Genomic DNA, 17,037 nt, shown 5'->3' on the forward strand with positions numbered 1-17,037 from the left:
TCGCCCCTGGCTTGGGGGGACCATATGGGGCGCCGGGGGATCGAACCGCGGTCCTTCCTTGGCTAGCGCTAGCAAGGCAGACACCTTACCTCCAGCGCCACCTACCCGGCCCCGTTTTAAAAATATTTTTCAGAGAAATCAAACCCATTTTATTCAATATTGCAACTGGAATTTTGAAAACATTAATGGCAAAATTGATTTATTATAATTGAACCTTTACTGTAATTTTGATCACTTGATTCAGAAGTCTAATCAAGAGCATATTAATCTTTATAACATTTTACAATATTTTTGTATCAGTTTTTTATTTATTCTTTTATAATTTTCTTAGCTTTTAAACATTGATAGAAGTCCTCTGAGTTATTACTATTAATGATGGGTTTTCATGTATGTAATTCAAACACCAGACCCATTGCCAGTGTATCTACCTCCCTCCCTTAAGGTTTCTTTTTCTTTTTCTTTCTTTTTTCTTTTGGGGGGTTACATCCAGCAGCACTCAGGGGTTTCTCCTGGATCTATGCTCAGAAATTGCTCCTGGCAGGCTCAGGGGTCCATAATGGGAATGCCATTAATCGAATCACCATCTGTCCTGGTTCTGCTGCATGTAGGGCAAACTTCCTACCGCTGTGCTATCTCTCCAGCCCCTCTTCCAAGGTTCTCAATCCCCTTCTCAACAACTGCTTTCCCCAAACTCAGTTTTGTGGATTAGTTTTCCCATAGTGTTGCCTTTAACGCTTTGTTGCTATCTCACTGTGTATTCTTAAACTCCACATTTGAGAAAGATAATTTTATATCTCTTTCTTTCTTTCTGACTGACAACACTCAACATGTTCTCTAGTTCCACCCATGTTGTGGCAAATTGCATGATTTTATTCTTTCTTAGAGCTGCCCAGAGTTCTATTGTAGCTTATAACTTGTAGCTGAGCATTTGTGTATATTCCACATCTTGTCTATTGTACCACGGGCAGCAATGAACATAGGCATGTATTAATGGTTTTGGGTGTTGGGGATAGAAGTGGTATTGTTGGTTTGTATGGATGTTCAGTTTCTTATTTATTTATTGGAAAGATCTCTGCAATGTTTTCCATAGAGGCTGACCCAGACAGCATTCCTATGATCAGTGAATGAGGTTTCCTTTCTCACTACAACCCTATCAACACTGGCTATTTCCAGACTTTTGCTTATGGGCCATCCTCATTGGTGTGAGATGATATCTCAGTGTTGTTTTGATTTGCATTTCCCTAAGCCTGAGTAATTTTTCATATTGTATCATTTGCTATATCAATTTTATTAAAAGATGGTTGGGATATTTTTGCCAGCCTAACTGTAAATATTTCCATAATTCATGTGAAGATGGAGTGCTTATTACCCAGTGAAATGTGCAAAAATGTCAGCATGAGAAAACAGCATAGGAAAATAAAAGTTGTATAAAGTGTTAACGTGTCCTATTAAAGAAACATAGGTTGATTTTGCTAGCTTTTATTTCATTTTTTTCTTTTATTGCATTTTTTAAAATTTAAAATGCTATTATTTGCTAAGTACTTTTTGTGATAGGCCTTATGTTGAACACTTTACCTGCATTATCTGATTTTGTTTTCAGAATCCTGAGATAATGAAATGATTTTGTTTTGTTTTGTTTTGGGGCCTTACTCAGTGTTGCTCATGGGTACTCCTGGCTTTGTGCTCAGGGATCACTCCTAATGGGCTCAGGATCATATAGGGTGCTGGAATCAAACCTGAGTCAGCCACATGCAAGGCAAGCCCTCTAATTTTTAATTTTCATGTTATTTTTCCCTTACTACATGTATACTACATAGTTGTCACAGGAGATTTGCATTGTAAAGTAACTATTTTAATATTTTTTGGAGGGGGTTTGGGCCCTACCTAGAGGTGCTCAAGGATGCTCCTAGCTCTACATTCAGAAATTACTCCTGATGTACTTGGAGGACCATAAGGGATGCCGGAGATCCAACCCAGGTCAGCCACATGCAAGGCAAGGCATACCCCCTGCTGTACTCTCTTTCTGATCCTTTAGTTTCTTTTATAAATACCAATGGATCTTCTGTAGTATTTGCTATGAAGGGGCAGGTGGCAGGGATTGGTGTCTCTGTCACAAGCTCTGTCACTTAATGTTTAGTGACCTTAGGCAGTCTCTCTCTGTCTCTCTCTGTGTCTGTCTGTCTGTCTATCTGTCTGTCTGTCTGTCTGTCTGTCTCTCTCTCTTTGTTTCCTTATACCTACAAAATAAAGGTCAGAACTGCATCTATATCCATGGATTGTTGTGAACACAAAAGGAACAGGTATATAAGTAGCATGCAAAACTGTTGTTGGCAAGGGGTAGATATTATCATTATCTATTATCTATCTATTCACTGTTATTCTTAGTTTAAGATTTCTTGATGACATGATATGTGAACCTACGATCTTTCATTTAGTGAATTTTATCCATTTATCTTTTTTTCCTCTTTTTTATTATTATTTATTTTTTTTTTAGTTACAAGGCTGTTGTACTTGCAGCAAATCATTTTGGACGTTTTTTTACTGGTCAGATCACAGCTGCTGGAAAAGTTCCGCCAGCAAAGGTAGGTAAAGTTTAGTTTCTTTATAACATGAATGAGAGCATGGTGTGAAAGAAAGAAAACTTTTATTGTTTGTACAAAAAAGATGGTCAACTGCACAAGGTTGCTTGAAAAAAGAAAATCTTAGTACTTAAGGCATTCTAATAAAGCTTCTGTTTTTGGGCTTGCTTTGAATTCATAGGGTGTTTTAGAGAATTTGTTTTGCATAGCCTGTTTATGACTGACTTTTAAAAATACATTCAGCACATTGTCTGTTTGCCAAATATCATGACATTTTGGTTCACAGAAAAGGTTGTCTTGATTTCCTTGCTTTGGTCATGTAGCCAGGAGATTGGCGGGGGTTGGGAGTGGGTGCAGTTTCTATAAACTAGACCAGAGCAGGTGGAGCCATGCACTGGCTGGGGGAAGGACTGGCTTACACGGTGACCCTTCAACTCTGTGCACTCTGCAGTGATTTTCATGTTGGCCTCACAATGACATGATTGATCATTAGCTCCATTTCCAGTCCTTGCTGCTCTCTGAAGAATTTGGGGGTGGGGTTGAAGATGGAAAATTCCAGGCTTCTAGTCATGGCTTGTTCTTTCTGCTCAGGGATTACTCCTGGCTATATTTCAGAAATCACTCCTGGCTCAGGGGACCATATAGGACCCCAGGGATTGAACCCAAGTCTGTCCTGGATAGCCATGTGCAAAACAAATGTCCTGCCGCTGTGCTATTGCTCCAGCCCTCAGTATATGATTTTCTTATAATTTCAGAAGTATTTCAAACAGTATATGGCTGTTCTATGAACACAGAGCCAGGAGTAAGCCCTGAGAACTGCCAGGTGTGACTCAGAAACAAAAACAAGAGTTAGCTGGAGAGCTAGTGAGTGGGTAACTACTTGGAGCACAGCTGACCTGGATTTGATCCTTGGCACCTCATTCAGGCTAGCACAGCCAGGAGGAAGTTTAAACCTGAACCTGAGCCTGAGCACAGTTAGCTGTGGCTCAGAAATAAGGCAAAGATCAAGAAAGTAGATACTATTGGTCTATTTTATGAGATAGCTTTTTTTTTTTTTTTTTTTTTTTTTTTTTTTTTAAATTAGGTCTGGAGTGATTGCAGTGAGTAGGTGTTTGCTTTGCATGCCGTCGACCCGGATTTGATGCCCGGCATCCCATATGGTCCCTCGAAACTGCCAGGAGTGATTTCTTGAGCACCGCTGGGTGTGGACCCCCAAAATTAATTTCTTAATGCTGTTTACCTTGCATGGGGCCGACCTGAGTTCAATCCCCAGCATTCCATATGGTCCCCTGAACTTGCCAGAAGTAATTTTCTGAGCACAGACCCAGGAATAATTCCTGAGTGCTACCAATTGGGAACCCCCCCCCCAATTTAAACAAAAACAAGGATTGACTGCCATTGGCTGGGAAAATCTAGTCAGACTTTTTTTGACCCATTTTAGATGAAGACACCATTGATTTTTTTTCTTGGTCCTTAGCTTGGACACACTGTGCTTTGGCTGTTTTGGCTTTAATCCTTTCCTGGTTAGGGAGATTGGTTTCATTGCTGTGGATTTCATGGGCAGTTTGTTCAAACTTGTTCAGAACCAAGGGTGGATTGATCACCTTGTGTGGTAGAAGCATTAAGCTCAAAATAGGGCTGATGTGGGTGTTCTCTACCCAAAGTTGTCCCACCTTTGAGATTCATTTTAATATTTTATAAAGACAAACCTTAGGGATTGCAAGGTGAGAGGCAGGTAGAATGCCACTCAATCTTTTAGAAGAAAAAGCTTTCTATACAAAGGGGAAACACCCGTTAATGTTTAACATATGGAATGCTGATCGTGCTGTATGTCACTTTTGCACTGAGATGCTGATTTGCCAGACTATTTTTAGTGAAGTTTGTTGACCTTTGCCAGCAGTTGTTCCTTTGATAAATTTAAAAAAAAACTGGTGGCTAAGCTAAAGAGTAATCTCAGCAGCTTAGCCCATTTGTTGAGGGCTGCTCTTCGCTGCTGGCACCACCTGGTGTGCTAATTGGGCACCAGAGACTGATCACTATTAGCTGGCAATTGTTTATAGTCAATAAATAGTAAATTTTATTTAAAATATACTGGTCCTCTTGGCTTCAGGTGACAAAACTCAGATTACCAAGCAGTGTGGGGAAGGGTGACTAGAGTTAACAGAGGCACAATGTGGAGGGTTTTCGACACATTGGTGGTCATGGTATAATTTTGTATATCAATGCTAAAGTAGCTGTTGCCTATTTTATATTATTATATAATAGCAATATATAAAATGTCACATACCTACATATCACATAATTTAACATTATGCAACAACATATTAATAACAACACATATACAATATATTAATACATACTAATTATTAGCAACAATATATTAAAATATATTATACATATTACTGAGTATAAGCCGACCCCCCCAACTTTTACCCTAAAAACTGGGAAAATGGGCTGGAGAGATAGCATAGCGGTAGCACATTTGCCTTACATGCAGCCAAACCAGGATGGATGGTGGTTCGAATCCCGGCATTCCATATGGTCCCCCAAGCCTGCCAGGAGTGATTTCTGAGTGTAGAGCCAGGAGTAACCCTTGATTACTGCTGGGTGTGACCTAAAAACAAAAACAAAAACCCTGGGAAAACACAGTTACTCGAGTATAAGCTGAGGTGAAAAATGCATCAGCCGCTGGTAAATTTCAAAAATAAAAAAATACATATCCAAAACAATTACAATAATTGAGGAATCAGTAAATAAATAAGTAAATAAATACATGATTACATTTACAATACATGATTGTTTGATATACTATATACCATTATCATACTACATTAACCCATAGTATTCAATGGCAACTTTAATAAAGTGAATAAACTGGGGTCAGAGAGATAGCATGGAGTTAAGGCATTTGCCTTGCTTGCAGAAGGTCAGTGGTTTGAATCCTGGCTTCCCAGGCTCTTCCTGAGCATAGAGGCAGGAATAACCACTGAGTGCTGCCGGGTATGACCCAAAAAACAAAAAACAAACAAAAAAAAGTGAATAAACCACTTAAGACAGTAAAGCATTGTAAATAAATGGTTAAAAATCCCGAGTTCTATACTTACCTGACAGGGGCGATACCATGATCACGAAAATGGTTTCCCCAGGGCGAGGCTCACCTATTACACTCCGAGTGTGCTGACCTCTGCGATTTCCCCAAATGTGGGAAACTTGACTGCGTAATTTGTGGAAGTGGGGGACTGTGTTCGTGCTCTCCCCTGAAAAAGAGGAAAAAAAAAATCCTGAATTCTTATATTCCCAAATCCCTAATTATAAGGATTCAGGATATATATTTTTTTATTTTTAAAACTTCATTGATTGATTGGTTTTTGGGCCACACCCAGTGGTGCTCAGGGGTTACTCCTGGTTTTTGCATTCAGAAATCACTCCTGGAAGGCTAGGGGACGTATGGGGTGCCAGATTGAACTGGGTCCCTCCTGGGTCAGCCGCATGCAAGGCAAATGCCACATCACTGAGCTATTTCTTTGGCCCCAGGATTCAGGATTTATAAACATTTATATACACGACTTTACTGCCTTAAATGGGTTTTTCATTTAATTAAATGTGCCATTGAATATTGTGGGTTAAATAGTTCAGTGGCATAGAGTTCAGTTCAGCCATCTACCTCTTCAGCTCAGTCAAGGCTTGTGGAGTGAGCTGAAGCACCATTCCCTCAAGCAAATGACAGAAAATGACTGGAGACTACGTGCATTTGATTTGGTGCACGCTGAATCAAATAACCTGTATGACCCGAGTATAAGCCAAGTTTGTTTTTTTCCGGCACAAATTTTATGCAGAAAAGCTCGGTATATACTCGAGTATATATAGGTATATAATATATATATGTACTATATACTATATATAATGTAGGTATATTACCTATATTATACTTAAAAATGAATTGTTTAAAAGCAAATGAAAACCCTGGTTCTGCCCTTCTTCCTAGATTCTGATTGTTGGTGGTGGTGTGGCTGGGCTGGCGTCTGCAGGTGCTGCAAAGTCCATGGGTGCAATTGTGCGGGGATTTGACACCAGGTACGTGCTTTCCTCGTGATGGTAGTTCAGAGAGAAATGTGGTATTTCAGGTGGATTTAATGATTTCTTTGGAACTGGCAAGGTGGGTGGGGGACTTGGTTTTAAAAGTCTGGAGTGCATGCATGAGCCAACTCTGGTTTTGATCCCTGGCCGCACATGGACTCCACCTTTTAAATCTCCACTAAGTCAGGAGTGGCCACTGCTTCTTCACGATGCCACTGGGTGTGAACTCCCCCAAAGAAGAATTTACAAATAAAAACTTCTCTACATGGTTATCTGTTTAAAAATACTATCAGGGGCCAAAGCAATAGCATAGTGGGTAGGACTTTTGCCTTGCATGAGGCTCCCCTATATTAAATCCCTGATGTCCCATATGATCCCCAATACCACCAGGAGTAATTCCTGAGTGCAGAGCCAGGAATAACTACTGAGCATTTCCATATATGATACAACCCCCCCCCCAAACAAAAAAAAAACAAGCAAAACACTCCAAAACCAACCAACCAACCAACCAACCAACCAACCAACCAACCAACCCCCCCCCCCAACCCAAACAAAAAGGCCATCTGGAAAGATTATTATATGTTATTTAAAATTTGGACTTTTGGGGCCAGAGTGATAGCCTTGCACATGGCTGACCTGGGTTTAATCTCTGGCATCTCATATGCTTCCCTAAGCACTTCCAGGAGTGATTTCTGAACATAGAGCCAGGATTAATCCTGAGCACCCCTGGGTGTTACTCCAAAACAACAAAAAACCCCACGAAGATCAGGGTTTCTAAGACACCCCCCACTTTTAAAGGAAACCCAACTATTTATTTATTTGAACAAAGAGCTCATGCGTATGCAGAAAGTACAAAGGACATCATGGATATTTCAAGTCATGCTTTACCTTGACTGGATAAAAGCAAATAAAACTGAGGTGTCAAAAATAGTCTTCACCTAGAGCCAGCTTTTTTACCCACACTGGGATGCATTACTGAATGTGTGTGTCGCAAAAACTTGGAAACAGTAGAAGCTTTTTGACTGCACAATCACCAAAAATCAACTGTGTGGGTTCAGAGAGATTGCATAAGATGCTGTGTGAGTTTTGCATAGATTGTATACAGGAAGCACCTATCAAATGATGTCTGAGTATAGAGGTAGGAGTAGCATACGAGCACTGCCAGACGTGGCTTCCAAATCCAAACCAAACAAACAGAAATCAACCTTGTAATAAATCTGAGATATTTCTGGTAGCATTCATCTGTCTTGCATGTCTTGAGCAAAAAAGATTGTACCCCAAAGCACAAGACATTAATTTGAAAGGACATATGTACTCCCGTGTTCATTGCAGTACTTAGTACAGCATCTCAAGATATGGAAACATTTTAAATGCCCACTGCAGATGAATGGCTCAAGAAATTAGAGTATATGCACTCAATGAAGAAATACAGATGGCCAAAAGGCACATGAAAAAATTATCCACATCACTAATCATCAGGGAAATGCAAACCAAAACATTGAGGTACCATCTCATGCCACAGAGACTGGCACACATTACAAAGAACAAGAACAATCAGTGCTGGCAGGGATGTGGGGAGAAAGGAATTCTCATTTACTGCTGGTGGGAATGCCATTTAGTCTAGCCTTTATGGAAAAAATATGGATATTCCTCAAAAATCTGGAAATTGGGACCCCGAGAGATAGCACAGCGGCATTTGCCTTGCAAGCAGCCCATCCAGGACCAAAGGTGGTTGGTTCAAATCCTGGTGTCCCAGATGGTCTCCCGTGCCTGCCAGGAGCTATTTCTGAGCAGACAGCCAGAAGTAACCCCTGAGCACAGCCAGGTGTGACCCAAAAACAAAACAAAACAAAACAAAACAAAATCTGGAAATTGAACTCCAATACGATCTAGCAGTATTATTCCTAGAGATTATACCCTAGGAACACAAAAACACACACAATACAGAAATGCCCTCTGTATGCCTATGTTCATTGCAGTGTTATTTACAATAGCCAGAATCTGGAAACATCCAGATGCCCAACAACAGATGAGTGACTAAAGAAATTGTGGTACACATACACAATGGAATACTATGCAATCATCAAGAAAAATGGTCATGACATTTTCCTATACATAGGTGGACATGGGAAACTATTATTCTGAGTGAAATGACTAGAGAGAAAGACACTCAGAATAATCTCATCTGTGTGATTTAAGAAAAATAAAAGACTTTATAATGGTAATACTCAGAGACTAAATAGAGATGAGGGTTCGAATGACTGGACCATGATAAAAGCTTACCACAAAGATTGGTAAGTGCAATTAATGAAATAACTATACTGACAACTATCATGACCATGGTAGTGAGTGAGAGAAATATAATGCCTGTCTTAAAGACAGGCAGGGGGGTGGGGGAGGAGGGTGATGGGGGTTTTGGTAGCGGAAAGGTTGCACTGGTGAAGGGGAGTGTACTTTTTATGACTGAAACCCAACTATAAACATGTTTGTAACCATGGTGTTTACATAAAGATTGTATAAATTAGAAAAAGTAATTAGGTATATGTGCATCCTGGAATAATGTGCACAGGTAAGACGATGAAATAATATAATTTTCCACTATGAGGATGAAACTAGAGGGTAGCATACTGAGTGAGCAATAAGAAGGACAAGGCTGGAGATAGGATGGGATGCTGGGGATCTAACTTTTGTTGGTCTTTTTTTTTTTAATTATATCTTTATTTAAAACTGTGATTACAAACATGACTATAGTTGGGTTTCAGTCACAAAAAGAACACCCACTCTTCACCAATGCAACATTCCTACCACCAATGCCCCTACCCGCTATACTATTATCTGTCTGGCTCCAGTTTTTTTCTTTTTTTAAGAAACAGAATGTACTTTGACAAAATATAAATGTGTTTTCTTTTAAATTTTGACCCTACTGCCATTTTTTAAAAATCATTTCTCCAGGGACTTGAGTGATGGCGCAAGTGGTAGGGCATTTGCCTTGCACATGCTAACCTAGGACAGACCGCAGTTGGATCCCCTGACATCCCATATGATCCCCCAAGTCGGGAGCTATTTCTGAGTGCATATACAGGAGTAACCCCTGAGCATCACCAGTTGTGGCCCAAAAAGCAAAAAAAAATTTCTCCAACCTAAACTCCCATGGAAGACTGTGGGGGCAGAAACCAACGCTTTAGGGATTGTGCAGTGGGAAGGGAATTTGCCTAGCATGTGGTTGACTCATGTTCAATCCCTGAACACTCCATATGGTCTCCTGAATCAGCCAAGAGTGAATGCTGAGCACAAAGCCAGGAGTAATCCTGAATACCACTGGATGTGGCCCCAAAACAAAATAAAAAGCCAACTTGTTAAAGTATTTCTAAGGAAAAAAAAAGCCCTTTATGTGAGGAAAATTTATACAAATCAGAACATTTACATATGGTAAACACTCAAATTTAATTTTTTTGGTTATTTTTTTTGAACACATCTGGCTCTGTGCTCAGAATTTTCCCCTGGCAGGCTTGGGGGACCATAGGGATGCCAGGAATCAAATGCAGGTCAGCTGCATGCAAAGCAAAGGCCCTACCACTGTGCTATAAATCTGGCCCCAAACCTCAATTTAAATTATTTGAATGAAGTCAAATCTTGATGTAGATTGTTGTCATAATGGGGCCCTAAGAAACAGTAATTAGTTACTGGAGCTTCCAATAATGATATTCTCTTCACAAAGTTACTAGATGTTTTAATTTCATATTGTTTATGAAACTATTTTCATAAAATAGTTTTCTGCCTTTATGAAAAAACTGAAACAGGGCCTAAAATATAGCCCAGAGGATTAGAACTCATGCTTTGCTGACAGGAGGCCCAGATTTGAGTTCTGGCGCTGAATCTCTACATGGTCCTTAGAATACCAAACTCGGATTAGCCCTGAGCACTCTTGGATATAACCCCAAAGACAAGGGGCAAAATGTTCAAAGAGTTCAATCAGAGATATGAAAAGAAAGGTTCAGCTTTGAAATCTATACAGTTTGTTCTCCACACTATATATGTAAATGATTATCTTGAATCCTTTAGAGGGGGCCTAAAATAACATCATTCTTTCCTGTAATCTTAGAGCTGCAGCTTTGGAGCAGTTCAAATCTCTTGGTGCTGAGCCCTTGGAGGTGGACTTGAAGGAATCTGGTGAGGGACAAGGAGGATATGCAAAAGAGATGTCCAAAGAATTCATCGATGCAGAAATGAAACTCTTTGCTCAGCAGTGCAAGGAGGTGGACATCCTCATCAGCACAGCCCTGATACCAGGCATGTTGGGGATTGGGGCTGAGAGTGAAGCTTTGTTATTAACTAATGATATTGTCAAATGAGGATGAACAGTTATTTGCCATTTGAATTTTATTCAATAAAGATCAGTTTTTACCATTTATAAAAATATATAGGACCAGAGGATAGTATAGTGAGAAGGGTACTTGCCTTCTATGAGGCGGACCCGAATTTGATCCCTGTCTCCCATATGATTCTCCAAGCTTTTACAGGACTAATTGCTGAGTGTAGAGCCAGGAGTAACCCTTGAGCTTTACTGGGAGTCGCCCAACCAACCCCCCCAAAAAAGAAAAAAAAAAAGGAAGTTGTGAAAAAGGTAAGAGAGAGGTCAGAGAGATAGCACAGCAGATCTGGTGCTTGCCTTGCTCACAGATTACCCAGGCTCAATCCCTGGCACCCCATATGGTCCCCTGAACCTGCTGGGAGTGATTCCTGAGTGCAGAGCTAGGAGTAATCTCTGAGCCCCACTGGTGTGGCCCAAAAGTCAAAACAAAACCACACACAAAAAGGGCACAGATTATTTGGTTTAATGAACATAATCTTTATTATTATTTTAATGATCATCCTTAAAACTTAAAACTCTTCATCCTTAAAACTCTCCAATAGGGTCCAAAGTGATATCACAGTGGGTAAGGCAGCTGACACAGGCATCCCATTTGATTCTCCAAATCTGCCAGGCATAATTTCTCTCTCTCTCTCTCTCTTTTTTTTGGGGGGGGTCACACCCGACAGCACTCAGGGGTTACTCCTGGCTCCATGCTCAGAAATCGCTCCTGGCAGGCTCGGGGGGACCATATAGGATGCTGGGATTCGAACCAATGACCTTCTGCATGAAAGGCAAACGCCTTACCTTCATGTTATCTCTCTCCCCAAGATGTAATTTCTTAGTGCAGGATTAGAAGTAATTCCTGAATGTAGAGGTTGACCCCCAAACCCAAACCAATCAAACAAACAAAAACTCTCCCAGTACGTGTAATTAGCTTAAGGACTATACATTTTCACTTTCTTATTTCCCTGTGTCTGTATTTGTTCTTTGCAAACAATTGTAATCTCTTTTGGTGGCAGAATTTCTTTTCCAATCTCATTACAATAGCATATTCTAAAACATATTTTTTTAGCTTAAGCATGATCAATATGTAAATGATAGCTAGATCTGGAAAGATTTGGAAGCAGAAAAATTCTCCACTATTTTTATTCTTACCTCCTTTCCTGCCCTTTCCTTCTGCCACCGAATAGTAAATATCAGACTGGTTCTCACCTTTTTCTTTCTGAAAGAAAGTGGACCAGATAATGAGAGCATATAGGTATCTGGTTACTTGCATTGGATCCTACTAGAGAGCCTTGTTTTTTCTAGGGATGGTAGGAAACCAGGAGAGGTTGTGCTATCATAAGGTCATGGAAGAGAAGTTCTTTACTTGCAGTTATAAGCCCAATACAGAGCACTGGTTGGTATATCTGTAGGTTTGGGGTAAAATGGCCTGGTTGGCTTTTTCCTTCTGTCCCATGCATCCAGGTGGGTGAAGCCTATGAGAGCTAGATCCTTGAAACAGACACATAGGGTTTTAGAAGATAAGAGTTCATTTGTTCCATAAAGAACCAAAGGTGGATTCCTGTGGGTGAGTGCAGACCAGCAAAGCAGGGCACTCAAGTGTTGTTTTAACAGCAGGAATGACAGGACTTGTGAACAAGTAGGGGAAGAAATACTCTTCAGAAATCTTCCTTTCCTTGTCCTTGGATTTGTTTGTAATTGCTCCTGGGTCAGCTTCGGAGATTGGAGTTTTGTTGAACTCTAATCATTGAAGTTTAGATTCTCAGTGGTAAAAATTATGACGATAATACAAATGGCCAGCAGAGGGTGCTAAAACATTTAGTCACCAAGTGAGAGTGAGGCCATGAAGCTAGTTTTAATGAAATTAATTGATTTTCTCTTAAGGTTAGAGGCTAGGGGGCTGAAGAGATAGTACAGTGATAAGGCTCTTACTGTAAACACGGCTGACCTGGGTTTGATCCCTGGCATTCCATTTGGTTCCCTGTGCACTGCCAGGAGTAATTCCTGAGTACCTAGCCAGGAATAATCTCTGAGTATCACTGGGTATGCTCCCAACAACTGAAGCTAATTTGAGCACTGTATATAAAATTATTATTGATTATAAAATAAGTAATAAAATCAGGGTTTCTTATATTAAACACATACTGATCTTTAAGGCATATTCCCCCCTTTTTTGTTTAGTAGTTTTTATTAAATGTGCTTTTTAGTGAATGATTGTACTGAATAAAATTATTCAAGAAAACTTGTAAAAATTTTATTAATCTTTTTCACTGAATCATTTTTATTTTCACCCAATTCTGGAGCCATAATCTGTCTTAGAGCACATTAAATTTGTACAAAGCTCCTGAGCAATGAATTAACCCAGAGCTTGCACTCAGAAGACAGGTCTAAAAAGGACTTTTTGGTGACTTTATTTACCCCCCCCCTAAAAAAAAAAAAAACCTGATAGTAAGAAAAAAGTTCACCAGGATAGTATAAGATGATCTTCCAAAGATCTTTTAGATATCTAGGAAGACTAAAACTTGAAAGTAAGAACTTTAAGAAAGAAAAAGAAAAAAGTTGTGAGACATTACATAAAGGTACAAATACCTTTGGAACACTGTGTCCTTGTTACTGTACATTTATTGTTGTGTGCCTGGGGTCTGGCCTGGGTTTTCGGGTGGTATGTCTAGCTCATGTTTTTTCAAGCAGAAGCTGTTTTTTTTTTTTTTTTTAAAAGATGCAAAAGTGAGTTTATTCAACTAGCCGAAGTCCAATCTCACCCAACCAAGGGAGTCTTGACAAGGACCTCGAAGCAAAATGTTAGCCAGTATAAATAGACATCACAAGCATTAACAGCATAAGCATTTCATTGGTTAATACAAATAGTTCAACCTTTACAACATACATGATTGGTCTATATCTCTCATTCCATACATGATTGGCTTATATCGTTTTGCACACAAAGCATATTATTTCTTAGCACTGATTCAACTTTGGTTGTCAAGGGGCCTTATCAGGTGGAACATTCAAGACCTTACAGAATAGGGAAGGTCTTGACATCCCTGCATTCCTTCTGTGGTTTTATTTCTGAGTTAATTCCTACCACCTTGGATCATCGTGGAAATGAGTTAACTTCCTCCACTTTAGCTAAAAGTAGAAAAATAGTCAAAAAATTTTTTGGGGGGTGGCACACCTGGTGACTCTCTAGGGTTACTCCTGGCTATGCGCTCAGAAATTGCTCCTGGCTTGGGGGACCATATGAGACGCCGGGGGATCGAACTCAGATCCATCCTCGGTCAGCTGCGTGCAAGGCAAACACCCTACTGCTGCACTATCACTCTGACCCCAATATACCCAATTTTTTTTTAACTTGCCTGAAGAACTGCTTTTAACCTGTCTCAGGAAAAACTATTTTACTAGGATTGATGTACATTTATGGCCAGGGCCTTTATCATGAACTCAGGGGACCTTGGTTCTCACAATAAAAAAAACTGCTGCTTGCAACCAGTCCACTACTTACTTGAATCACCTTGAATAAAATTCTCCAACTAATTCGAGGAATTCCAAAGGAATTCCAATGGCTTGAGGAATGAACTTGATCTGCAGAGGACAATTGACTTCCTGCCCTGCACCAATAGATTTACATTATCAGTTGAAACCCTTCAGATATGACCTACCTAAAACTTGATAGGAAGTGTAGAACAATACTTTGGATACTGTCATTTCTTCCTACTCCAAAGCACTATTTTTTAAATTTACAGAAAAGGGAAGATATATAAGGGAACAGAGGAACAGAGACTTTCTCCCCCTCCCCCCTCCCCGGCAGTGCTCAGGAATTGCTCCTGGCAGGCTCAGGGGACCACCATATGGGATGCCAGAATTCGAACCGCAGAAGCTGTTTTAAGGTCTTCCATGAGTAGATCCAAAGAGAATTAATACAGATGTCAATGTTTCTAGCCTGATATTCCTTTGAGAATTCTGAGAGTGGCCCAAGTAGTGAGCTGTTTCAGGCTGCTGTTTCTAGGGTCATTAAGTTTCGGGTCCCCTAAAAACATGTCCATCTAGTCAGTGGGAGTTAAAAAACAAGAACATGCTCCCAGCACTTGGAAGCAGTGGAGCTAGTTGCTTAATGTCCTTGTCTTGTAATACTGATCTCTAGATCTTGTACTGATCTCTAGAACAGTGTGACCTTGAGTTTGGCCCTCTACTGATTTTGTTGATGCACACCCCACCTCCCATTTATCTATGATTCCCTTGGGGATGTCCTGGCAGCCCTTAGGAGCTCCATGGCTCCAAGTTGAAAACTGCTGCTCTATATTAGGTAGGGTGATGGGTTGAAGGCGAGAGTTTCATTTATGTAGGGGACTGCAAGAGAGGATATGCCCCTCCAATCTTGTTTCCTGGGTGCTCTGCACCCCAGAGAAAGCACTTCTCCATCCTACCATCCTAATCTTTGTTCTTGGGGGTCTGTAAATAGAAAGTGAGGTTTTCCTCCCTGGAAATGTTCTGTATGGTCTCACAATGTTATCTGTTACCACAAGGTGTTTTATATTTCCCATTCATATATATATATATATATATATATATATATATATATATATATATATATATATAAATCTATCATCTGTCTGTCTGTCTATCTAATCTGTTACTACAGGTGTTTTTTTGTTTGTTTGTTTTTTTTTTGTTTTTTGGGCCACACCCAGCGGTGCTCAGGGGTTACTCCTGGCTGTCTGCTCAGAAATAGCTCCTGGCAGGTATGGGGGACTATATGGGACACCAACCACCTTAGGTCCTGAATGGGCTGCTTGCAAGGCAAACACTGCTGTGCTATCTCCCCGGCCCACAGGTGTTTTATTTTATTTTATTTTTTTCCATTCATATACACACATACGTATGGATCTGTCTATCTTTCAATCTATCTACTTTTATTTATTTATTTATTTATTTATTTTGGTGTGTGTAGGCTTCTCCCAGAGGTGCTCAGGGCTTGTTCTTGGGTCTGTATATAGGACTCACTCCTGGAAGGCTCTGGCGACCATATGGATGCTGGGAATCAAACTCTGGTTGGCCCCGAACAAATCCAATGCCCTACTTGCTATACTCTTTCTCCAGCCCCACTCCATTATCCCTATAAAGAGAAACCTTTTAAGGTTTATGAAGAGGGTAAGACATTTGCCTTGCACTTTGATCCCTAGTATCCCAGATCCCTAGCATCTTATTTTAGTCTACTGAGCTTTGCTGGGAGTAAGCCCTCAGCACAAAAGGCGTGGTCCCAAAACAATAACAAAAAGCAATGAGAGGGATTAAGAATCTGGGAAAGACAGACTCCATAGAAATATCCAGTCATGCTTTGACTGGATCCCCTCCTCCTCTTCTTCCTCCTCCCTGTAGTTATCTACACAAGGAGTTTGCAGTCCTGGGAAGATTTTCATGGCCTTTCAGTCTCTGGTCCTGCCTGAGCTTTTATTATTATTATTTTTTAATATTTTTATTTATTTAAACATCTTGATTACAAATGATTGTGATTAGGTTTCAGTCATGTAAAGAACACCCCCCCCCATCTCCAGTGCAACATTCCCACCACCAATGTCCCAAATCTCCTTCATCCCACCACCCCACCTGTACTCTAGCCAGGTTTTCTAGTTCCCTCATTCATTCTTTTTTTTTAAATATATTTTTTAAGTAACATGATCATATTTGGGTTACAGTCATAACCAGAACACTCCCCTTCACCAGTGTAACATTACCCCTTCTCTCTTCCCATTAAACCATGCAAGAAACAATTCCTTACTCTTGGGCCAGCTTTTTAGGCTTACGAAAGGCTGCTATTACCTTTTCAAATAACAAGGACATTCAGGGTTCTTCTCTTGAGAATTCTCTCCTTGCCCTTGCCCGTAATGCTGGAATCTGCTCAGTTCAGTAACCGCTTATTCCATGGTTTCTGCCTTATGTTGATAGACTGGTCTTCGTGTTAATTGCAGGGTGCACCTCACGTTCAGCTGGTGCAGTCACCGTGGTCCTTGAATGCCCTTGTTCCCT

At 40.3% G+C, this 17,037-nt stretch overlaps 1 protein-coding gene and 1 non-coding gene across 2 annotated transcripts in view; both read left to right on the forward strand.

Annotated features, from left to right (window-relative positions):
* NNT (nicotinamide nucleotide transhydrogenase) overlaps positions 1 to 17,037 on the forward strand; it is a 123,897-nt gene that overhangs the window by 14,213 nt on the left and 92,647 nt on the right. Inside the window, exons 4-6 of the mRNA XM_049768252.1 lie at positions 2,495 to 2,582; positions 6,565 to 6,653; positions 10,759 to 10,946. Of these exons, the coding sequence (XP_049624209.1) occupies positions 2,495 to 2,582; positions 6,565 to 6,653; positions 10,759 to 10,946 (365 nt within the window). The remainder of the gene's footprint in view (positions 1 to 2,494; positions 2,583 to 6,564; positions 6,654 to 10,758; positions 10,947 to 17,037) is intronic.
* LOC126002817 (U1 spliceosomal RNA) lies at positions 5,676 to 5,839 on the forward strand. The gene has a single exon (XR_007493445.1). It is a non-coding gene; the product is annotated as a U1 spliceosomal RNA (small nuclear RNA).

This window comes from Suncus etruscus, chromosome 2 (genome assembly GCF_024139225.1).
Source record: "Suncus etruscus isolate mSunEtr1 chromosome 2, mSunEtr1.pri.cur, whole genome shotgun sequence".
In the NCBI taxonomy this organism is placed as follows: Eukaryota; Metazoa; Chordata; class Mammalia; order Eulipotyphla; family Soricidae; genus Suncus; species Suncus etruscus.